General features: G+C 42.8%; 2 protein-coding genes across 9 annotated transcripts in view; both read right to left on the reverse strand.

Moving 5' to 3' along the window:
* The window catches only part of Ddx17 (DEAD-box helicase 17), a 19,463-nt gene extending 13,826 nt beyond the window's left edge, over positions 1 to 5,637 (reverse strand). The window contains exons 1-2 of one of the 2 annotated variants that reach the window (XM_020173767.2): positions 5,051 to 5,637; positions 532 to 682 (exon numbers count right to left, since the gene is read on the reverse strand). In XM_020173767.2, coding sequence (XP_020029356.2) covers positions 532 to 682; positions 5,051 to 5,100 — 201 coding nt within the window. In that variant the 5' untranslated portion in view covers positions 5,101 to 5,637. The remainder of the gene's footprint in view (positions 1 to 531; positions 683 to 5,050) is intronic. The other variant, XM_074084494.1, reaches the window with a different exon arrangement.
* A 14,304-nt stretch (positions 5,638 to 19,941) lies between these two features.
* Positions 19,942 to 25,228, reverse strand: part of Dmc1 (DNA meiotic recombinase 1) — a 39,024-nt gene continuing 33,737 nt past the window's right edge. For all 7 annotated transcript variants that reach the window (XM_020173335.2, XM_074084497.1, XM_074084495.1 and 4 more), the window contains one exon: positions 19,942 to 21,024. In XM_020173335.2, the coding sequence (XP_020028924.2) occupies positions 20,955 to 21,024 (70 nt within the window). In that variant the 3' untranslated portion in view covers positions 19,942 to 20,954. The remainder of the gene's footprint in view (positions 21,025 to 25,228) is intronic.

Raw genomic sequence — 25,228 nt, forward strand, 5'->3', positions numbered from 1 at the left:
AACACGCTTCAAGTCTGTGAAGATCCTGTTAACTTTGTGAGTTAATGATTGATGTAACTGAGGGTTCCACTTTTTACAGGAAGAGGAAAAAAAACCAAAGTAACTTGTATCTAAGATTAGCATTAAAAGGAGGACAAAACTTAGAGTTGGACTCAAGTGTTGTTTCTGTTACATTATTTTTCCAAACAAGCAGCTATTTCATATAGAATGTAAAAAACATCATGGAGGTTAAAACAGTTACATGATGTCAATTCATTCTTTTATTCAATTTTACTTCATAAAGCTAAAAAACATTAAAAAATAATTTCACTTCATAGATGGAAAGACTTGACCTAGTATAGTTAAAATCAGGTCTGATCAAAGAGTGGAAAGCACAAATCAACATGTAAAAACAAACGTGCATGCTAAAATTTGTCCCTCTCACAACTATCAGCAGTGTTAATAAGAACTTAAAGTATCGCTATGCTAGAATAAAGCTTCAGCAGAAGTATACAGGTAAACTGATTCATTAATCTATTTTAAAACACTTACTGGAGTCAGCCTTGCCACTTCTGGATGTTCCACATAAAAATTCTTCTCAAACTTGGGGAGCTCACTCAAATCCCACTTCTTCTTACGTAAACGCTCCCCAGGGTTACCAAATTTTTTTGGGGGAAGGCCACCACCACCTCTTGCTCCGAAACTATCAAAATCAAAAAATTTTTCAATTGATTAGTATTTTTTGAAGGCATTTCTTATGTGCCATAAAAATATGTGAAAAAGATTCCTATTATAGTACCAGCCCCTCCCCCTTCAAAAAGACCATTTTATACACTTATTTGAAGGTATAGGGATGTTTACAAAACTTCCTCAACTTCCCAACAACATAAGCTGGTTATATGAAGTGAAAAAGTAAATGCCTGTATTAAAGAAATGTAGCATGGGGAGGTCACATCACAGATTTTAAAACCAGACAAGGTTTTAATTTTGACTCTGCCATTTAGTGTTATTATGTGGAACAAATTATTTACTTCTTTGCACTTGTTTCTTACAGAGTAGAAACAGTACTTCAATTTTTTTTTTCTTCTCACAGTACTGTGTAGTGTGAACTCAGAATCTCATGCTTTCTAGGCAGGTGAACCATTTTAACTATGCCTCTGGCCCTTTTTTGCTGTTTAAGCTATTTTTCAGATAGGGTCAGGTTTTTGCCTGGGCTGGCTTGTACTGAAATCTTTGCACCTATGGCTCTTGCAGAGATGGGATTATAGCTGCATACCACCATGCTTAGCTTGTTTGTTGAGATGGACTCTCACTTTGTGCTTGGGCTGACCTTAAGCCTCCATCCTCCAGATCTCTGTCCTGAGTAACTGGGATCACAGGCATGCACCATCATGCCAATCGTACTATTTCATAAGTTGTGAAGATGAAATGATTATGTGTAATATACTTAAACAGTATTTGACACAGGAAGAACCCAGAACAAGTTAGCATAATTGCATTCATTCACTGAACAAAGTTATTGGGTGCTAGGTACCACAGTTTTAAACCAGAGACACTACAGTGAATAAAACATAGACAAGTCTCTACTCTTATGGAATAGTCATAGGAATACATTACTTTACACTTTAAGTCCCTCTCTGCTAGCCTGCAAAGGCAAACTCCTGGGATCTACAAAATACTGGTGGTCCATCCAGTCTTTGCCTTTAGCCTGTGCTAACTAAGGAACCAAAACAAACACTTAGAATCATTCTCTCTTATGGTCTCCACCTTTATCTTTTATCTATTTGTTCCCAGGCAAATAAGTTTTTAATGCTCAACTTTAACAAGTTAAAAGATCTTTTTTTGTTTTTTTATATACCTTTTACAACAAATAGGCAAGCAAAGCAAGAATACTTAACTTGAAATTTTAAGTTCCTTTTCCTACAAGATTCCTAACCCTAAAATGCCCTTCTTTTCCCTGTATCACCGTATGTAAAGCACAGAGCTTTGCTTAGTAAATTACGTAATTTTTCATGCCATCTCCTTACTCCTGGTAAAACACTGCACTAATTTGCTTTGCTCACTCTTACAATCTTGCAGAAATTTCAGCAGTAGTTATTTTAAAGAGCCTCTATTTCTTGTAATTCAAAGCACTGGAACCCTTTGGCTTAAAAGACCAGCTTGTTATTTACTGAAATAGAAACATACAAAGAGGTATGGCAGGAAGCTTTATTGGGATTATTTGCTATCTACATTAGTAGGTAGAACTTGGGTGATCCCATTTATACTGCTGCTAACCAGTAAGAGAAATAAGAAAAAGAGCAAAAGCATATAGCATGAGAGTTTATCAGTATCTTTAGTATGTCTACAGGCTTAAGGCTGAGTAACTGTACATAATCAAAGGTCACTCCATCCTGTATGTACATAAAGTGTCCTTTTAATGCTTATTCTAAATGGATCATTCTTAATTTTGTCCTTTCTTTCTCTTACCCTATTATCTAAGACATACTGTTCTATAGACATAATTTGAAACACAGGGTTCTTAGAAAATATGCTGTATTCCTTGGTTACAGTAAATTCTGACCTCAAAATTCCAGACAGCCTTTTACTCCTTGGTGTACTATGCTGTCCACTCTATTTTGTGTGTGTGTGTGTATGTTTGTGGTACCAGGGTTTAAACTCAGGGCTCTTTTTTTTGTGAAGGATTTTTTCGTGAACTATTGCCCAGCATGGCTATGAACCACAACCCTCCTGAGTAGCTAAGATTATAGGCACGAGCCACCTGCACCCAGCTTAGCAGTTTGAGCACTTCTTACAGTTGCTCTTTTTTGTGGGACTGGAGTTTGAGCTCAGGTCTTCACACTTTCAAAGCCGGCACTCTTACTACTTAAGCCAAACCTTCAGTCCTATCCACTCAATTTTTTATAGAGTAGCATTAAGTTAAATTTAGCTATGCAAAAAATTTAACTTTGAAAAATTGAAGATTCATGTATTAACATGCAAAATTGTACTAGTTTACATATGTAACATCATTTTCCCTTTTTAAAGTAATTAATTCATCTCTGTAACATTAAGACAGAGACAATAGTAATTCAAGGGCTGGGGGACATGGTTCAAGTGGTAAAACAGCTGTCTAGCAAGTTCAAACCCCAGCACCACCAAAACCAAAAAGGCAATTCAGCCAGCCCACAGTGATGCACACTTGCAATCCTAGCTACTTAGAAGGCTGAAATCCAGAGGACTGAGGTTTGAGGCCAGCCCAGGCAAACAGTTCTGGAGACCCCCATCTCCAAAATAACTAGAGCAAAGTGGACTGGACATGTGGCTCAAGCAGTACAGTGCCTGCAGGAAACCCCGAGTTCAACAACCCCGCCCAGACCTACAAAAAAAAAAGGAGGGTGTAATTCAAATCACAAAGGAATATTCAGGTGAAGGTATTTAAGGCACAGCCCTTAAGACTACATTTTCAATGCTTTTTCACGGGCCTAGTGGTGCTCACCTATAATCCCAGCACTTAGAAGGCTGAGGCCACACAGCAAATGCTGCCTCAAAAAAAGGAAAAAAAGCCATCTGATACTGTAATCAATATGGATTAGAGTATGGATCAATAAATGTTTCTTTTCTTTCCAGCACCTGGCTTGAATGGTCTCATAGATCAGCCTGGGCTCAAATTTGTAATCCTAATGCTGAAATTTATAGAAATGTACCACCATGCTGGGCAACTACTTTGAATTTTGTCATTTTTGTATGTACCCTTAAATATGTCATCCTGCCACAACTTTTCTTTTAAACATGCTTTTGAGTCATCCAAGTGGATTCACAAGTATTTCTTTTTCACTGTTGCAATGTGTTCAAATACATGAATACTCACAATGTAGCCATCTGAGTTATTTCTAGTATCCTGTTGCCAGGAACAATGTTGGTACTTTTTGTACACAGACCCTATGGCAAATGTACAAAGGACTTCTCTAGGTCTTTACAAAGTGCAGGGTGTATCGTCTAGAAATTACTAGGTCATTTTCAACTTCTCTACAGGTATTCCAAGTGGTTGTATTGAAATTCACTTTTAAGTTTGGCTAAACTGTGAAACACCGAGCCATTGTTCCACTTCTAGTCCTTTAAATTTGGCACAACTGTGAAACACCGAGCCATTGTTCCACTTCTAGTCCTTTAAATTTGGCACTGAAAATAAAAATTTCCCTCCTTAACAAGGCATGTCAAAATCATTCTCATTTTGTAAATTAAATGGCAATTAAAGTGCTTGTGACTATTAGGTGCGATACTTGTGTATTTCAACCCCCCCCTCCACAGTTTGGGGAGAGAGGCTATCAAGACTAGAACTCTCCCTACAGCGCATGCTCTCAGTTCTCAGCACACAGGTAAGAGAGGTGGCTCGTCGCTCTCCGACGACGAGGCCGGCGCAGAGCCAGCTGAGAAGTGGCAGCACAAACACAAAAGACCGGACCCTAAGTATCCGGGAGTCCTCGGGGTCAGTCCCTCCCCAACCCCCGCCCCTCCAAAGTGACGGGGGCTCGACAGCCTCAGCAACGTCCTAGTGGGCCGGGAAGCGAAAGCTGCCGAACAGACGGCGGAAAAACGAGCAAACGTTCGCCTCACGCCCTGCCCCCGTCCCAAACACGGCCGTTTCCATGGCAAGCAATGCCACTGCGCTCCATGCTCCTCCCTGAGTTGTCCAAAACACGACTGTTTTGAGACTACGAGTGGCCTTTTAGACTGCGGTCCTGTTAGCAGTGGCCGCTGGGGACACCACGCAGGAGGCCATCTCGCGCGAGGACTTTCCTAGCCGGAGCGGGGACATCCGAGTTTTGCCCGGATGATGGCCGCACGGATCCCATGACTGCCCGCGGCGGCCAGGCCCGAAGCCCGAGCCGCCCCCTCCTCCGCCCGCAGCCCTGGGGCGGGACGGCCGCGCCACGACGGCGACCCTCGAGGAAAGGCCCCGCGTGGCCCAGCCACCGCCCCGAGCCCCAGCCCTTGGCCGCCATTGTGCCCCGGGGGCCCGCGGTCCGCCCCGCTCCTCAGGAAGCCACCCGGCGCCCCGGACTCTCCGTTCCTCCCCCACCCCCCTTACCCTCCACGGTCCCGGTCCCGGTCCCGGTCCCCAAAGCCGCCTCCGCGCATGGTCCCAAATGGATAGAGATCTGGGAGCGGGGCACGGATGGCCGGGCTCGGGAGGGCCTGCGGCTCCGGTCTAGTGACGACCGATGGCGGCGGCGCCTCCGCTGTTGGGGCGGCGGCAGGCGCAGCGCTCTCTCGCTCCGACGCGCTGTCTCCCGTCGCAGACGCCACCGTCGCCGCCTCTCTCGTCGGAGACGGGAGCAAAATACAGAGAATCGGGTTTACAAATACGGTGGGTAGGTTTGGCTACGCTCAACCCCGGCAGTGCCGCGGCTTAGGCGTCTCCTTCCTTCCCAGCGACTGCACAAAATGGCGGCTGCTGCTGAGACTGCTCCAACTTAACGCTACGTATGGCGGAGACGATACGTAAACAGCGTCTCGGAATAGCCCGAGGGCTCCTCGGGATGCTACGGCTATTCTTGGACGCGTTTCACGTCAGTTGCGGAGATGGGCGCATTTTGCAGTTGGTACAAGAAAAACAAAATACGGAGCCGGCGTAGAGTTCTCGCGACACCTGAACTAGAACGTGGGCTGGGGGGAGGGAAGAGCCTCCGGCGCGACGTAACGTTCTTTGCGTCGTTAGCCTACCCTCTATTGCGAAGATGCGCAGTATGCGTAACGCGTTCTGTTTAGAGAATAGGTTGTGCGCAGATTGCGACCGCGCAATGGAACTTGAGGCCGGCTTGTGCGCGTCGCTTTGCCGAGACAATACCGTCCTCCATCTTGCTGACACGTTTCAGGGTCTACAGGTGCCAGAAGTCCACAGGGTCTTCTAGGCCCTGGCTGACCCTCTGAGATAGCCGTGGCCGCCCTCTCGCCCCGTCGCCCCCTGGCCCGCCGAGACGGGCGCGCGCCCCGCCGCCATTTCCTGTAGGTTGCCTTTCGCCGCGCTGTCGCGGCAGCCATGATGGTGCGCGGTGTCGGGGCGGCGATGTCCCAGCTCCGTTAAAGCACTCTGCTTCTCTTGGCTCAACCTGAGGTGCACTTTCTTGAGCCGCATGCTGCCACGGCTCCCGGCTGAGCACTGCAGACGCGCTAACGCGAGCTCAACCCGCCTGGAGCTCCTCTGAAGGTGGGCGCCGCCATGAAACGGTGCCCCTCGGCTCCATGGCCCTCCGCCGCGAACTCTGGAAACGCAAGGCTTTTATTTTCATTTCGGGGGTCTGCAGAGCCTGATTGGGTGAGATGGGATCCTGCTCGGCTCCTAGACCGGCTCCCAACACCATCTGCTCCCTCACTGTCAGCTGTACCTTAGAGCCTCGCACGGTTGTTCAAACAGCACAACTGCGGGGCCGCCAGGGCCGGTGAGAGCAGTCCGAACCCCTTTGTGACTGCAGATGGCGGACAGGACATGGAGATGGCGGCGCCAGGCCTCGGGCTAGCCGCCCTCTTCTGTGTTTCCCAAAGCGCTGGAAAAGGCGCAGGAAAGGAGCTTCCACTTGGGCCATGCTGGGTGCCTCGCTGGCCCAGAGATGATCCTCATGACATGTTACGTTCACTGGACAAACGGATAGTGGCACTGCCCTAGTTACCTGGGCACAGTGGCGAACAAGGTCCTGTGGTCATGGGTTTTGCACTCCACTGGGGGACTCAGGCAATAATGTTGAGGTCAGGCGCTTGCTAACTGTTGCTGCTGTTGACAGGGTCTGGCCATTCTCCTGCCTCCATCTCTAGGGTGCTGGGATTGCTGGCATGGACCACCGTTCCTGGCATAAGTAACATTTAAAAAGAAGGGGCCTCCTGGGGGCTGGAGGTGTGGCTTAAGTGGTAGAACACCTGCTTAGCAAGCTGGAGGTCCTCAGTTCAATGCTCCAAAAAGGGGAGGAGCACCAGGTGTGGTGGTTCGCACCTGTAATCCCAGCTACAGGAGAGATGTAGGGAGCAGGATCACTGTGTTTGCAGGGAGGAGAAGGGGACAGGGAATGGGGACAGGACAGGAGCTCTTACCTGAAAAATAGCTAAAGCAAAGAAGGGTTGGATGCATGGTTCAAGTGAGAGACACCTGCTGAGGTCCTGAGTTCAAATCCTAGTACTGCTAAAAATAAAAAGAAGAGGGGGAAGAAAGGAGGAAAAAGGAAGGAGAAGCTGGGCACCGGTGGCTCATGCCTGTAATCCTAAACTACTCGGGGCAGAGATCAGGAGGATCGCGGTTCGAAGCCAACCTGGGCAAATAGTTCGTGAGACCCTATAAAAAAAATGCATCACAGAAAAGGTTTGGTGGAGTGGCTCAAGGTGTAGGACTTGAGTTCAAACCCTAGTACCACAAAAAAAAAAAAAAAAGCAAATGGGGCTGAGCTACATTTCAGTGGTAGAATGCTTTCTTTAGCATGACTGAAGCTCTGGATTTGATTCCAAACACTGCTAAAATAAAAAATATCCCAAGTGCCAGTGACTCAACGCCTATTATCCTAGTTACTTGGGGAAGCTAAGATCCAGAGGATCACAGCTCAAGACCAACCTGCATTTGTATATACACACACTGACACAGACACACACATGTATGTATATATAGTGATGGGTTAGGGAGAATTGTGAAAATGCAGCCAGTGATTCGCTGATGAATGGGATATAAGGGTGAAAGAGTCAAGGATGAATTTTATAGGAGTGAGCCAATGAATATTAAGCTCCAAAGGTGATAATAGATTGACAGGCAGATGGAGTTATTTGGACTGGCTTGCCGACTTACCATATATGCTATATGATTAAACCTGAGGCTTTCTATATAACAAATGGTTTATAAGGTGAGTTAGGCCCTCTGAAGCCCTCCATACATTTTTGCCACCAGGGAATAATTCACATTTTGCTATGAGATCAAGTCCCTATATTTCATAGCTTCATAAAGTTTATCAAGGTATATAATATATGTCATTACTTGATCACTCCCACCCTCCAAAAATGGTTTTGGTCTCCCTCTTGCAGCCAAGATTCTGATTACAGAGTAAGTCCATAGGATGCATTGCACTTGTTTTTTCTTTGGGTGGTAATGGAGATTGAACTCAGGGCCTTGCATTTGTAGGCTCTGCCACTTGAGCCATCTCCTCTTTTTGCTTTGGTTTATTTTTCAGATAGGGTCTTGTGCTTTTGCCCAAGGCAGGCTTTGCACCTAGATTCTCCTACCGCCACCCCCCACATAGCTGGAATTATAAGTGTGTGCCTCCACCGAAGCTCATTTCACATTTTCAGTACATGCTTTCATCCCTCAAAAGGTTGAAGTTTATTGGGCTTATTTATTTATTTTTTTTTTTGCAAACACAGAGAAAGAGTTGTTAGGTTGGGAGGTCGGAGGCCCAGGAATCTCCTCAGTGACAGCCCAACCATTGGCAGCAGTGAATGTATGCTATGCTCAGTTTACCATGTTACCTGTATGTGCTGTGAGTTTTATCTTGCTTTTTGTTTGTTTGTTGCTCTACTGGGGCTTGAACTTAGGGCATATACCTTGAGCTACTCTACTAGCCCTTTTTTGTTGTGATTTTTTTTTTTTTTGAGATAGAATCTTGTGAACTGTTTGCCCAGGCTGGCTTTGAACCGTGATCCTGCTGATCTCTGCCTCCTGAGTAGTTTAGGATAATAAGTGTAAGCCACTGGCACCCAGCTATGAAGCTATGTTAATATGCTTATATGTGGTTTTGATTAACTCCTCTCCATGGGGCTGGAGGTGCAACTCAGTGGTAGAGCACTTGCCTAGCATGTGCAAGGCCCTGGGTTCCATCCTCAGTACCACCAAAAAAATTTATTCCAGTCCCATTTCTGGTCTCTTGGAGCCTTAGTAAGAAGATCCATACTATGGGCACCAGGAGACATTAATCACTTCTCACCAAAAAACGACACCTTTCGTTTTCATTATAGATAACCTGACGGTGGTGTAATTCCTCCTTCAATAAAAGCAAACTGAGAAGAGGTTCAGACTGCACTGTCAGCTCATTAGGGGTAAAAAGACAGGATGACTCACAAGCCTAGAGATGAACAGTATTAATACATCTTAAAGACTAAATCAGAAGAGGGATTATAATTAACAAGGTGTGACAAATCCTGCACTCACACATACAAATGCTTGGCATTTATCTTTTGGAACACACCCTGCCCTTTGCCTCCACAAATGGGCCATTCTAATTAGGGTGCAACAAAAAATTTAGTGACAGCATTATAATAACCTAGAAGCCTTCTAAGTCATGAGGATCCTAGTAGATGAAGGTTCTTTGTCTTGTTAAATATAAGTGAATGTGAAGATAGTGTTAAATGATGGGTTTGGGAGTGCAAAATCGGAGATGCCAGGAAGAGTGAGGGAGAGATGGGAGAAGAGGCCATGAGGTAATGCTCTAATCTTCAATAAAATCAGCACTACTCTCTGGTGCACAGGGTGTCTGCTAATGGAGGTGCCAAAAAAAAAATGCCCTGGAGTGCTGAGTTCCACTTCAAGATGGGAACTCAGACTGTCAGGGAAGGGGCAGGTGTATCTGTCCAAAGAGAAAACTTGAGATTTTTCCAACAGGTTGTAAGACTCAGGGTGAAGTTTTCTTTAGATTCCATCCTTCCTCAACCCCCTGTGCAGTGTTGCCTAGGCTTCAGACAGTCCTAGGGGTGACCTAGCTGTAGGAGTCCATTCACAGCTGGCTTCCCAGGCTCCGGCTTGTTTGCTAGCCAAAGAGAAACAACTGACCACAGGCTTGGACTGACCAAAGGCAGAGTGAGCAAGGCCATTTCAGAAGCAGCTTTTCAGTTCTGGACAAGCCATTAAACTGACTCACACAAACTACTACCCTGTCATCGTAGCAAGGGGCCATCTGCTTCATCACCTGCGAGGCTCCAGCCTCTGGATCCTTTGGGTAGGGTGCAGGTTAAAGATGGAATCTGCCAGGGCTGTGTGACTGTAACTCCTGGTGTTGGGGAGACCCTGACGCTCCCCTAAATTGTTCTTTACTGTGGAGTTCAAACAAGTCTTTTTCCCGAAGAACGGAGTTGGGATTGTTTTGATTTGGCAAACAGGAAGAGGAAAAGTCTGCTTTCCTAGGCTGGAGGGGAGGGAGTAGGTATATGCTGAAATCCAGACCAAGTTCCTTAGTAGCTGAGCAGGTGGTAGAAGGACAGGTGAGTGTGTTTTGATGGATTCTTTTATGTGCCTCAGGTAGATACAGGAGGATAGATCAGAAACTGAATGGAGCTTCAGAGGGAAGTTGGCAGTGGTACCAGAAAGCTGGTCCCCAAGCCTCAATGCCAGTTCACAGATAGTAAGAGCAGGGTTTTGAGGAAAAGGAAAGTTATTTATCAGATGAAGAGGAGGATAGGTAGAGTCACCCTTTCAAAGCTCTGTTGTCCCACATGGGAGAGAAAATGTCTGCCTTGTAAAGGGGGATTCAGGGGCTTGGTTTGAGTATGTGACAAAATGCATGTCCATAAACTTTGACTTTTATTCCTGGTTTACTGGCACCACATCTCCAAAGCTGTATTTCTTGCTTAATAGAGGTTTACTCTTTCTAGGTGGTCGGACATAAGGGAGAAAAGGCTGCCTGGTTTAATTAAAGAGTAAAGAGTATTAACCTTGGGCTCTCCAGCATAGAGAGGGAGAGACAGACAGAGACAAAGAACAAAAATGTCAGTTCAAATAACAAGCACTGCAACCTGGCTAGCACGCAGGCTGGCTGCACAAAAGTTTTTCTCTTTTGTAGTTCAGGTTCCATTTTCTCCACTGTCAGTTTGTTCCTTCTGTTTCCATGGGAAAGGGTGTCTCAAGTGAACTGCTTAGTGCCTTTAGTTAATTCTTGAGTCCAAGTAAGGAGTCAGTGCTTCTCAGCAAAAACAGCTGTTAAACACCCATTACAGCAGTGTCCTGTGAGGAACTGACAGTAAGGAGGGACACTGCCACAAAGTGCTCAGTCATGTTACAGCCCATTGTACTTGAGACATAGAGGACTTAGTGTGGGAACTGCTGCTCATCTGTTTGGTCTCCATGGTTTCAGTTGCCCCTGGGCAATTGCTCTCCAAAAATAGTAAATGGAAAATTTCCAGAAACAAACAATTCATAAGATGTACTGTTTTAATTTTTTAGTGGTTCTGGGGTTTGAATTCATAATTATGAGGCAGGTGCTCTACTGCTTGAGCCATACCTCCAGCCCAAATTTTATTTTGAGATAGGATCTTGCTGTGTTGTCCAGGCTGGACTCAAACTTTCAGGCTCAAGTAATCCTCCCACCTTAGTTTCTGGATTAGCTGGGAGTTATAGGCATGTGCCACCATGCTGGGCTGACAATTCATAAATTTTAGATTGTGTGCTGTTTTGAATAGCATGATGAGCTCTCATACCATCCTGGTCTGTCCTTCTCAGACATTAATCATCCCTCTATCCAGCCCATCTGCTCTGTATACACTACCCACCTGTTAGCTACTTAGTAGCCATCTCAGTTATCAAATCATCTTCATAGTAAAGTAGTGCTTGTGTTCAAGTAACTCTTATGTAGCCCATACTGGCCTTGAACTTGAGATCTTCTGCTTCAGCCTCCCAAGTGCTGTGATTACAAATGTGCACTCCTGTGCTCAGTTTGTTGTTAATCTCTTAGTGTACTGATTTAAAGATTATGCTTTCTCATTGGTATACATTCATAGAAAAAAAACCCACATAAATATAGAGTTGAGTACTATCCATGGTTTCTAGCATACACTGGGGTCTTGGAATGTCTCATTCCTGGATGGGGGACAACTGGAATGTGAACAAAAACAGACTGGCACCAAAAATCAAACATAAGGACAAAGACAGAGAAAACATCAATAGGTCAGTTAAATACCATCTGGAGTCTCTTAAGATATTATGTGAGAGGAGTAAAGCACTGGTATTTATACAATTTTTATCACAAAGACAAAATACAGTTTGCATACATTTGGAGGACAACCAACTAGCATTAGGCTCATATTGGAGAAAGATTGTGCCAAACAAAACACACCAAGCCCCTCCCCCAAGGTGCAAACACACACACACACACACACACACACACACACACACACACCCCTGATCTAGGGCAGTTCAGAATGGTGCTGGGGGAAACGAGGTAGAGTGGAGAGGAAGGACTTGTCATTTGTACAAATGTGTTACATGTGGAGTGCTCAGCATGCAGGTCTGAGAATTGATAGGGGAACTTCAGGTCTGTGGTTTTGAGTAGCTCAATGTGAGTTAATGTTTTGCCTACATAAAATTATGGCTTTAAAGGAAGTAAGAACTAGTTTATTCTGAGCCAGTTAGTTGTGATGTTGGCCCTGGAACATGGATTCAAGTTGTCCTGAATGACATGTTCCACTGTGTAAGAGGTTACATGAACTTTTATAGTTAGAGAACAAAAGAAAGAGGGAATGGGGAGTAAGTCAAGTGGTAGAGAGCTTGCCTAGCAAGAGTGAAGCCCTGGGTTCAACCCCTAGTAACACCACCAAAATAAAAAGGATTTAAAATTTTTTTTGGCAGCACTGGAGTTTGAACTCAGGGCCTCATGTTTGTTAAGCAGGTGCTCTTACCACCTGGGCCACTCCACCAGCCCTCTTTTCTGATAGGTTTTTTTTCTAGATAGGGTCTTGGGTCTCAGGTCTGGCTTGGCTTTGAACTTCAATCCTCCTACTCTCTGGCTCCTGAGTAGCTAGGATTACAGATGTGAGCCACTGGCATCCAGCTTGAAAAAAAAAAGACTTTTTAAACCAGGCATGGTGGTACACACCTGTAATCCCAGCTACTCAGGAGGATCACGAGTTCCAGTCCAGCTGGAGCAAAAGTAGTGAGACCCTATCTTAAAAACAAAGACAAAAGGGCTACTTCATGTGATAGAGTACTTTCACAGGCCCTGGCTTCAATCCTTGTGCACAAAAAAACAAAACAAAACAAAACAAAACAAAAACCCAGAACAAAACAAAGTCATACATCAGTACATTTACCAGGTACAGCGGTGGGAACATCAGATAGGTGGGCTACAGCAAGGTGGAAAAATCTAGGGGTTTCCGATGTTATTCTAAGAGTTGGTGGAGGCTAGAGGTCTGTTAAGCTTAGCAATACATTTCAAGAAGCTTATGATGAGGAGAGAAGGTTAGGTCAGATCCAGCCCAAGATAATTTTGACTCTCTACCCTATAACATTCCATCTCTCCAAGTCACCGTGTTTGCTCAGCCAAGATCAGCTATCTGCACAATCTTCTTTTTTTTTTTTTTTACTTTTTGCAGTTCTGGGGCTTGGAGGGGATGGTGGTGTTTGAAATCACTTGCACTTGTTAGGCAGGTATTCTACCACTTGATCCTGCTGGCAGGACCTTTTATACAGATGCGGCTTCTTCAGATAACTTAAGACCACTGTGTAGACAGATGGCTTTGCCTTCTCTACCTATTGGGAATCCCTGCAAAGAGCAGCTTAGGCTGGGAAATGAGGAAGGTGACTTTTTCAGCAGTGCTTGTCAATCCAGTTAGGATAAAGGGCTAGAGGCATGGCTCAAGTGGTAGAGCGTCTACCTAGCAAGCACAGGGACCCATGTTCAACCCTCAATACCATGAAAAGTAATTTTTTTGAGGTTTATAGCCAAGCAGCTTTATTTCAATTCCATGTTTATCAAGCATGAGAAGCAACTTGCTTTTCATGAACTTGCCCCCTGGGCAATCTTCACATCAATCTGTCTGACATACATCCTATTCCTCATTGTCACTGGTGTTGTGGTATCCTCTCCTTCACAGCGTGTAGGAGTTGAGTCAGGTGGAGGCACTTTGGAGGGCACTAAGCATACTGAAACTAACGCTGAAGCATAAGCATAAAAATGTTATCTAAGTCTTTAAATCTTCCACTGCTATTTAACTTTTCAAGAGTGTATGTTTCATGTCCTTGACCATGTTATAAACCTTTTTTGTTTTGTTTTGCTTTTGTGGAAAGCAGTCCTCCTGCTTCTACCTCCTGAGCATGGGGCTTGCAGATAAGCACCATCACCCTGGCTATTATAAACTCTTAAAGATAAACTCTCCCTACCTGCAAAAGGGCTTCCACACTTCCTGGAATTCAAGCCCTGGTCTAGTCCTACCCCACATCATCTCAGGGCTGGGTACATGACTTGCTTAGACCGTGGGGTGCCGGTGTCACACCTGAAATTCTAGCTACTCATGAGGCAGAGATCAAGAGGATTGTGGTTCAAAGCCAAACTTGGGCAAATAGTTCTTGAAACCCTATCTTGAAAAAAAACCTATCACAAAAAATGGGCTGGAAGAATGGCACAAGTGGTGCCTGCCTAGCAATCATGAGGCCCTGAGTTCAAACCCCAGTACCTCTAAAAAAAAGAAAAAGATGACTTGCTTGGGCCAATGGCAGACAAAATGCTTAACCCAGTTCCAGGGAAAAGAAGTCACGGATAAAGCCCAAAAAGCCAAAGGTTGTATTGTTGGGTCTGGGGACCTAAAGGACAGATGAGTGAGTATCCCATCCTTCATGGAGAGCACTATGAGCCCTGCCCCGGGAGAAGGCGTTACATGGCCTCATAAATCTGCCACAGGGCTGGTAAACAGAATGCTCTCAAGGTTGTTTCCCCCATAAGGGGCAAACAGACCAGTTCATCAAAGAGAGCCTGCACACAAATCCACGGACAATGAAAAGAACCCACCTAACCCTTACCCTAACCCAGAGTTAAAGTGTCCATAAAAAGCCCCAGCCTTCACCTCAGCAGGGAGCCACCGGTTTCTGGGTTCTGCTGCACTGCTCTAGCTGTAGGCTTTTCTTTCTCTAATAAATCCTACCTTGTGTGCCAACCTTCTTGTCCCACGAGTTAATCCATTGCCTCATGAGCCAATTCTTTGGCCTGTGACAGCAAGAACTCTCGACACAGGCCTGCAACAGTATGTTTTCTCTCACGTGTAAGCTAGACCTTTAAGTTAAATGTATATACAGAGACAGAACAAAATTATTTTAGTCTGTCTGATGGGAGGTGGGGGAGAGAGATTTTTAGAGAATGAAAATACTGAAACAACCCATCTATATATGAATATAATGCACTGTACAGCAAACTGCTGAATACGAGGGAAGCACAGTGGTAGAGGATGAGCCAGTAATGGAGGGGAGGACAAGATACACAGGCCTGAAGTACCAAGGTGAATCCTCCTTAGACCATCAATACACACTTAATTAAAAACAACGGGGCTGGGGATATAGCTCAGTGGTTTACTGTTTGCCTTGTATCCATTAGTTCAATCCCCAGTACCACAAAAACAACAACAACAAAAACCAATGAAGGGCAGAAGGGAAAAGTAAATCCTTTCCAGGGGTGGGTACTACTGGGAGAGGGGTGGGCACAAGGAAAGGTGGAATGAAGGTGAACATAGTGGATGTGTTTGTGTCCATATATGGAAACAGAAGAATGAAACCTGTTGAAATTGTTCTAAAAAGAGGAGAGTGGGAAAGAGAACGACGGAGGGGGTAAATCTTAAGATATACTGTAAGCACATATGTAAATATCACAATATATCCCCCTGTACAACTATTATATGCTAATAAAATCATAAAAAATCTCACAGCTAGACTACTGAATGATGCGAACAATGTGTAGAGTTCCCACCCTTTCAATCATTCCTGCCAAGACTTCAGACATATCAGTGAGGCCATCTTACACTCTTCAGCCAGCCCACAGCAGCACGAGCAAGCTGTTTCCTTCCTTCTAAAAGAACCTTTCTCTCCATTGGGTATGAGTGCCATCATCTCTGCATGTGAAGGTGAGACTGCTGTAGCCATCTTTTGACCATGAGGGAAGACTTTTTTTTTTTTTGGCAGTACTGGGATTTGAACTCAGGGCCTCACGCTCCCTAGGCAGGTGCTTTACCATTTGAGCCACTCTGTTAGCCATGTGAGAGAAGACTCTAAAGGATAAAACCAGCACAGTGAGGATGGAAAAGTAGAAGGACACTGTGCTCCTTTAATGACATAGAGCCATTCAATCAACCAAACATGGAGCTGGCTCACCTCTGGCCTTTCTTGACATGATATTTCCTCATTGTTCAGGCTACTTTGAGTCGTTGTTGTTGTTACCGGTAGCCGAAGACATTCTAAGTGATACATCCACCAACCACCTCTTCTGGGACAAGTAAAAATCTGAAATGCCTTACATAGTACATAACAGGCATTCAATACTCTTATAAAAGATGAGGGAATAAGATTTTGTGGTATAGACTGCTGCTTACCCAACAACCATTCTCTCCTTCTCACTAACAGAACTTCACATTTTAGTTGGGTTTATTGCTGTCTGGAACAAAAGACTATTTTCCTGCCTCTTTGCAGATAAATATGGCCAATGAGATGTAGCACAGTGCTGTGTAGGAGGGATGCTCCCCAGGAGCTGACTCAGCTGGGAGCAACTTTATTTTGCCCTTCTGCCTTTTGTCTTTCTTTTCCTAACTTGGATTCTCTGGCTAGAGTTCCAGCTGCCATCTTAGGCCATGACCTTAAAGAGGGAGGTCAAGAGCTAAGATGTTCAAGCAGAAAGAAGCATGAGGTCCTGATGAAAAAGTAGAACCACCATACCATCTCCAGACTGCTTAACTTCCTTTTTTTTCTTTCCTTCCTTCTTTCTGCCCACCTCCTCCCCTCCTCCTCCTCCTCCTCTCCTCCTCCTCCTCCTCCTTTGTATCTTCTAATCTGGGTCTCATCTATGATCCTCACTATTTTTATTCTGATTTCTTGACTTTCTTTGTCTTTAAAGCGTGATTGAGGGCTGGGTGTACCTCAGTGGTTGAACACTTCCCTAGGCTTGTGTAAGGCCCTGGGTTCCATCTGCAACACCACAAAAAAAAAAAAAGGGAAATTAAAAAGGGATGGTAGAAATAATCTACTGCAACTTCTTCACCTTCTAAATAAAGGCGTTATGTTTTCCCCAGATCTTAACTTCCATTTTTTCTGACTTCAGCCAGTATTTTTTGCTTTTTTGAGAAAGGGTCTCGGACTCATTACATAGCCCAGGCTGGCCTTGAACTCAGCATCCCCCTGCCTCATCCTTCTGAGTGCTAGGATTATAGATATGTACCACCACACTTGACTCCCTGCTAGTATGGAGTTCGCATTGTGTCTTGTGCATCCTGGTGTTTGATCCTCACAGTATATGATTTTTACTATTTGGGGTTTAATTAGATCTTTCCAAAATTCATGTTGAAGTCCTTACCCCTAAACCTCAGGATGTGACCTTATTTGGAAGTAGGGTTATTGCAGATGTACTTAGTTAAGATGAAATCATATGGAAGTAGGGTGGACCCCTACAGAATATGTGGGGTGTCATTATAAAAAGAAATTTGGCCAGGTGCTGGTGACTCATGCCCATAACCATAGCTACTTGAGAGGCTACGATCCAGAGGATCAAGGTCCAGGGCCAGCCCAGGCAAATAGTTTGTGAAATCCCCATCTCCAAAACAGCCAGAGCAAAATGGACTGGAGTGGCTCAAGTGGTAGAGTTTTGTAAGTGTCAAGTATGAAGTTCAAACCCAGTCCCATCAAAAAAAAAAGGAGAAACTTAGACACAAAGACATGTTCACCATGGGAAAGCAAAAGCAAAGATCAAGGTGCTTCTACAAGCTGAGAAATGCCCAAGGTTGGAAGGTAATGAGCAGAAGCTAGGGAAAGGCATGGAACCCATTCTTCTTCCCAGCCCTCAAGAGGAATCAGCCTTGATCTTGGTTCTTTTTTATTATTTAAAAAAAATTCTCCAGGACTGTTCTTTGCCACCCCAGTTTGTGGTACTTTGTTATGGCAGCCTTAACAAACTCATACATGGGTCCTCTCAAGTAAAAGCAACAATCTTCATTTGACACCTTTTTATTCCTATTGATGATAATCATAATCCCCTCTCAGGGCTGGATGTCATTGCTTGTGCCTGTAATCCTAGCTACTCAGAGGGATCGAGGGGCGGGGGGATCTTGGTTTGAGGCAAAAAGTTAAGACTCCCATCTCAATGAATAACCCAGGCATTGTGGCACACATCTGTGATCCCAGCTACACAGGAGGCATAAGTAGGAAGAACACAGTCTGAGGTCAGCCCCAGACAAAAATGGAAGACCCTACCAGAAAAATAACTAAAGCAAAAAAGAGCTGGGGGAGTGGCTGAAGTGAGAGCACCTGCTTAGTTCAAATCCTAGTACTTAAAAAAAAAAAATAAATTCCCTGTCCCAGGCTAGAGAAAACAGTCACTTGATCATGCTAGGTGAGATCTCCACAACTGAGTTAGACCACTTCTGGGCCTATCTATTACCATCTCTGAATTCGGTATTACCATAACCGAATTATGGTAACTGCCCCAAGTCAGTGTTACTCTTTTATTTCCTGTATCTCTACCAGATGAATCTTCCAGCTGTTCCTGCCACGAACCTCCAATTAGAGCATGCCTGAAACCCTTGTTTTTTCCACTACAAAGCTTTCCCATTCCTCTGCCTGGCTTTGAGTCTACCAAAAGCAAACTCTTTTGCTATAGCAAACTTCAAATATATAGCCTGTCTGTTCTCATAAGAGATCTTCATTTATGAATAACCTAGGAAGAAAAGGTTTGTTTTTTTCTGCATTACTGGGATGGCAGCATCTTGGCCATGGTGTGACCTGTCTCAGCCTGTCTGAGAATAGTAGCAAGGAAACAAGCAGAACAAGTCCTGATCATGGCATTGAGATTTGACTCCACCAAAGACTGAAGTCAGCTCTGGGCTTTTCAAGATTTTTTGCCTTTTTTTTTTTTTCCTACCCTGGTACTGAGGATTGAACTCAGATCTCTTTTCAGTTTCTTTAGTCAATGAATTCCATGTCTTGAATATACTAGTGTGAGTTTCTGTGGCTTGTAACCAAGAGTGTTCACCAATAAACTCTTTTTTTTGAATGCCCTCTCCCCTAGCCCTAACATGCCCTTTAGAATAGGGGACTAGACTTCTGTCTACACTCAAGAGGGGAGGGAAGAATGATGCTTTGGTCACAGGTGATGAAGTGAACCCTGGCCTGGAAAAGCTTAAAGTGTACCTTTTACTGGTGCAATACCTGCACAGTGTATAGTACTCTCCTTAAGTTGGCCCCAGAGTGGCAGCTCCCCTGGTTCCATAAGCCCTGGAGAGGGGTGGACCAAAGTAGATAAGAGCCCAAAGCCCACTGGTGGGGAAAAAAAAAAAAGCTTCCAAGATTTGAAAATCAGAAAGCATTTCTGGGTTAAGCTGAGTACCCCTGACTAAGGTGAATTTACCAAAAGGTGAGTAGTTGGCTTTGAAGCCAGGGCTGGTTTCCGTGTGTTATACTAAAGCTAGAAACATGCAGTTACTCCACTTTTTCCTTCTTTCTTATGTTTTTTTTTTTGGCAGTACTAGGGTTTGAACTCAGGGCTTCATGCTTGCTAGGCAGGTGCTCTACCACTTGAGCCACTCTCCCAGCTCAGTCACTCCGTTTTTTGTTGTTATTGTTTGTTGAGACTGGGATCTCACCATGTAGGTAGCCTAGGCTGTCCTCAAGTTCTTCACATCTTCCTACCTCTGCCTGTCTGGTTGGGCTCCTCTCTGCTTCCAGGTCTCAGCTTCTGTACCTCTGCATGCTATCTCTGCTTAGCCTTTCCTCTTTCATGTCTGGACTATGACTTTTTGTGAAAGGGTCAATCCAAGACTGCACTACTTACAAGTTAATTATATAATGATTTGCTCTCTCTTTTCACAATTTTTTTCTTCACTAAGTACATACATTCTTTGAGGCAGGAACCGTATTTATTCTTCAGCACTGGATAACAACTAGTGAGTAAATGACTTAATGGAAATTCAAATAGTTTTTGTAGGAAATGGTACTTTCCATAGTTGAATTCTCATGTAAGTTAATACTCATAAAAATCAAATCTTTTTGAAGTCTGTGAAGATTGATTGTCATTGTATATATTAGTATTTTATTTTTTAAACATTTCATCATACATTTTGAAAACTAGATTTTATTTTTAACAATCAGAAAAAAACAAGATTCCCTTTTACACATTTCTAAAATTACTATTCAGAAATTTTACATTTAAACTAACTTTAATATTTAAAATTATTTAAATTCTTTACTTAAAATATAAAAATCATGCTATAAGTATTGCATAAAATTGTAAATTTCCTAATTGCCTTCCTCTTTATCTTCATGAGGGAATATGTATATATCATAAATACATCTTTTTCTCTTTTTTTTTGAGATGGTCTTACTATGTAGCCTAGGCTGTCCTCAAACTGGAGATTTTTCCTGTCTCAACCTCCAAAGTGCTGGGATTACAGGTCTGTACCACTAAGTCCAGTTCAGAAATAAAAATTATCTTTTTCAAAAAGTAATTTCATCTTGTCAAAAAGTCAAATGATTTAAAATTTGACTTCATTTACTGTTTCTTTTCTGTTGCTATGAAGGTGAAAATATAGTTTGATGACAGTGTAACTACAAAGAGCTTTTTTGACATCCTATAAACATTCCTCCCTCTAACACCTTCCTCCTGTGAAGAGCATCCTCCTGTAAGTCAGTGGTACTGTGCCCCATAAAAATGTTGGAGGGGATGTCTGGAGGACAATGGGACATTTCTGAGCTCCTAGACTTTCTGTTTGCTTACTGGCTTATTTTGAAAAGCAGAACTAAGAGAATCAAATACTCATTCTCCAGGTAGTTTCTGATGGGCATATTTGTACATATCAATTGTCAGTAATTCAAGAATATATATGTTATGTTCTTGAATTGACATGCAATATATATATATCAGAACTTTTAAGATAAATATAAGATTTACATATCTTTTGCTGACTTTCCTTTAATAACGTGAAAAAAACAAACTCTAATTTCAAGACCTAAAATTCAGACTGCTTTTCCATGTCTTCAGCTTCTAATAAGCACAGAGAAGCAATTGGCATCAATTCACCACCTACTCCTTGGCATCCCCAATTCCTCCAGCAGTTATTGCGAAGGTGGCTTCATTTTCAGGCATCTCGGGGCTAACAGAAGACAAGGGAACAGAAGTATATAAAAAACTCTATTTCTATAAATACCATATTCATGTCACAGGCAACATGCTCCCATCAGTCTGAGTCTCCAGAGACACTGCAGAGTTGGTACAGCTAAATGTGGTCTACAGAATCTACCTACAAAATATTATTAACCCTTACTAACATTTATTTAATAACTTTTACATGTAAGGTTTAAATAAAATAATATAAACAGATCAGTCTGGTACCTTGTAATTAGCAAAACACTTAATAACCCCAGCACTTAAAAAACAAAACAAAACACTTAGCCAGGCGCTGGTGGCTCACACCTGTAATCCTAGCTACTCAGGAGGCAGAGATCAGGAGGATTGCAGTTTGAAGCCAGCTTGGGCAAACAGTTTGTGAAACCCTATCTTGAAAAACCCATCACAAAAAATTGGGCTGGTGGAGTGGCTCAAGGTGAAGGTCCTGAGTTTAAGCCCCAGTACTGTAAAAAAACAAAAAATACTTAATAAATGACAGCTAATCAGTCACCATAACCTGGATATAGTAACAGCACAAAGGACCAACAGGTTCTTTCTGTCATCAACAGTGATCTTCAAATTTCTAATTCTAGTCTAGCTTTTATTCAAGTTTTAAATATTCAATTGCTTCAGGCTTCCTCTACATGAATGTCCCATGGATACCTCACACTCAATGTATCTAGACCTAACTTCTTATTCTTCCCCTCTTTCTAGCACACAAAACAGTCTCTTCTATTATCCTTTTTTTCTGTTCATGCTATTACCTCAATCTGGAATACCCGAATTTCTGCCTTTTCAAAGGCTTCTTCCTAATCAGCCTAGGCAGGAGTAATGTCTCCTTTCTTTAAAGTTCTATAACATTTATACTGACTTCATGAAACACAGCTTACTTTGCATAATAGTAATATATTTACATATTTCTCTTATGTCATAGCTTATCTGTTGAACTTAATAAGAATAAGCATTGTCTCATTTTTGTACAGTCTAAGGGTCTAGCATATGATAAATATGATTTTCAAAAAAAACCTCTGACTTTCTTGGCAATAAATATGAAATGAACATGTTTCAAAGATTTTAGTCAACTCAATTAATGAGGAAAAGGGATAATCTGAGAAACAGAGATTCATGCAATCAGAGGAAAATGGAAATAAATTTGCTATGTGCAAAACTGGTTAATACTGTACCAGGCAAAAGATTGTAACATTTAAAATTTTCTGCTGAAGAGAAATCAGTTGCTTCTCTTCACAGTGACATTCAACTCCACTGCTGTAGTCTGGAATCATTTATTTGCATTACCTTCTAACAGGAATCATCTGTATTGCTATCAGTTTTGTACAAATTAACCCCCACTCCTACAGAGTTATGGATTAAATTAAAAATTAAAAATTTAAAGGTCTATAATCATGACTCAGGTACAACTACAAAATGTCAGAGATTTTACTTAGCTCATTAATTAATGAAAAATCAAGTAAGATTTTTACCACAAATACCCTTGATGTTAGAGCCTTCACCGCACCTGTTATCAGATAAGCCCACACCCATGGCTGGACTATGTACTATGTTTCCATTTTTCCTTTCCATCTTTGCTTTCCTAATAAACTCCCTTGGTCTCTACCTCAATGTATCCTAAAATTCTTTTTCTCCGACATCACAAACTTGTTATTCAAGGGCCAGACAGAGGCCTCCTCACTTTCAGAGACTTCTTCCCTGGTTCTGGTAACACTTCCACCAGTGTGATGCCATCCATCTTAAGGCCTTCACCAGAGCTGAGCTGAGCTGATGATGCTAGTGCAATGCCCTTGAACCTCCACAACTGTAAGTTAAACTTTTTTTTTTTGGTGGGACTGGGGTCTGAACTCAGGGCTTCATGCTCGCAAAGCAGGCATTCTACCACTTGAGCCACGCCTCCAGTCCATTTTGCTTTGGTTATTTTGGAGATGGGGGTCTCACAAACCATTTGCCTGGGCTTTCCTTGAAGAGCCCCAATCCTCTTGATTTCAGTCTCTCAAGTAGAATTACATGCATGAACCACCAAGGTCTGGCTAAATTTTTTTTTCAGTACTTGGGTTTGAACTCAGGGCCTTGTATTTGCTAGAAAGATGCTCTACCACTTGAGCAATTCCTCCTACCCAAACTTCTTTTCTTTATAAATACCCAGGCTTAGCTATTTCATAAGGGTAATGAAAAAAATAGACTAATTCACCATGATTAGAGACTAATGTCCTTGACTCCACAGCTCATGTTGTGAATCATATTGCTCCTCAACGTTGGTTTTTGTTTATTTGTTTTGTTTTGTCTGAAGGCTGGAGATTAGGTAGTATTTTAAGTGCAGAATGGGTAGGGTTATTTCCCTTAGGAAATAGCAGAGGGCCATCTCTAAGGACAGCAAATGGCTTAAGATAAGGTAGGTCTTGCTGGACTAAAAGTGGAGTTCAGTAGGAAGGCCTAAGTGGAATTACAAAATAACATTTTGGTCTTCATGAAAAGCACTGAGTCATTTACTTACAAATGGCAGGAAGAAAAAATGAGAGCTCTCCTTATAATAGACAAGATGAAAAGGAGGAAGCCACACAAAATATCTGTAAAGTTGAACTAGGGTTGGTTTTTGTTTGTTTCTTAAAACGGAATCAGAAGCAATTACTTCAGAATACTTGACCATGTGTATGCCTTCTTGTTTTCTGGTAGTTACTTAAAATTTATTCTTTTGAATTCAGCAGAGTTTTTGTTTTTAATGTCCACTGATCTCAGATATGCTAAGTGGATTAAAATAAGCAGTGCATTTATTGCTCACTTAAAAGTCTGAGAGAGTGAAAAATGTACTTTTTTTTTTCATTTTTATTTTATTCATATGTGCATACAATGTTTGGGTCATTTCTCCCCCCTTCCCCCTGCCCCCTCCCTTACCCCCCAAAAATGTACTTTTAAGGGCCAAGAGAACCAGACACCAGGTGGCTCACCCTGTAATCCCAGCTACTCAGGAGGCAGACATTAGGAGAATTGTGGTTCAAAGTCAGTCTGGGAAAATAGTTCGAGAGACCCTATCTCGAAAATATCCGTCACTAAAAGGGTTGGTGGAGTGGCTCAAGGTGAAGGCCCTGAGTTCAAGCCCCACTACTTGCATGTGAGGCAAATATTCTACCATTGAATTGAGTTACCTTCCAGCCCAAGCTGGGTTATTTCTTATAGTCACTCCTACACACACTTGAAAATTCTCCTGAGAACTCCTTTCTGCTCAACTCTTGGGGAACTTCTTTGTTTTCCTTTAGCAAGAATCTATCTTTCTCTTATATCTGTTTAAATATAGTAATTGAAGCCATGAGAGTAACTATAGAAGACTAGCTATGACTACCCTAAATAAATCTTTCTCAATAAACTAAGATATAGGGTAATGATCTAAAATGCACAGTCTTTAGGTTCAGACAGCTTTAGATTCTAATCCAGGTGTCATCTTTTATTGGTTGTATGATGTGGCATAAGTCCATTCATTTATTCATTAAGAAAACATTTATAGAGTACCTGCTGTATATCTATTATAGGCACTGAGATCCATAAGTGAAAAAAAAATAAACAAGGATCTCTGACCTTGTGAAACTCATATTTGAGGAAGGGAGAGACAGATAATAAATAATGGGCATAATAAATTAATGTATTATGTGCTCTGTTAGGAAATAAGTGTTATGGGGAAAGAAAAAAAATAGAACTGGATAAGGGAGACAGAAAATGGAAGTAGGACAGACAATTTTAAATCAGTGGGTCAAGATAGGCATTGTTGAGAAAGTAACATATGATCAAAAACTTGAAGTAGATGAATGAGGTAACTAGATAAAGGGCTATGTGGGGGAGATTATCCCAGGCAGAGGGAATAAGTACAATGACTCTAAAGTAAGAACATGCCTGGAAACTTTGTTGAACATCAAGGTGCCTGCCTACTGAGGTCAAATCACAAGGAACAAGGGGAGAGCAGAGAATAGGAACAGGACCACTCATGGAATATTGTGTAAACTACTATAGGGGCTTGAGCTTGTTTCTTTCTTTTCTTTTCCAAGTTAGAAGTCTTGGGTTGTAGCTCAAGCTGGCTTTGAATCTGCGGTCCTCCTGCCTCAGCCTCTGAGTGCTGGGATTATAGTCATGGATCACTGCATCCAGTGAGATTTGAGCATTTACATGTTATGGCCTTCTATAGGTATAGG

Source organism: Castor canadensis, chromosome 8 (assembly GCF_047511655.1).
Source record: "Castor canadensis chromosome 8, mCasCan1.hap1v2, whole genome shotgun sequence".
Lineage (NCBI taxonomy): Eukaryota > Metazoa > Chordata > Mammalia > Rodentia > Castoridae > Castor > Castor canadensis.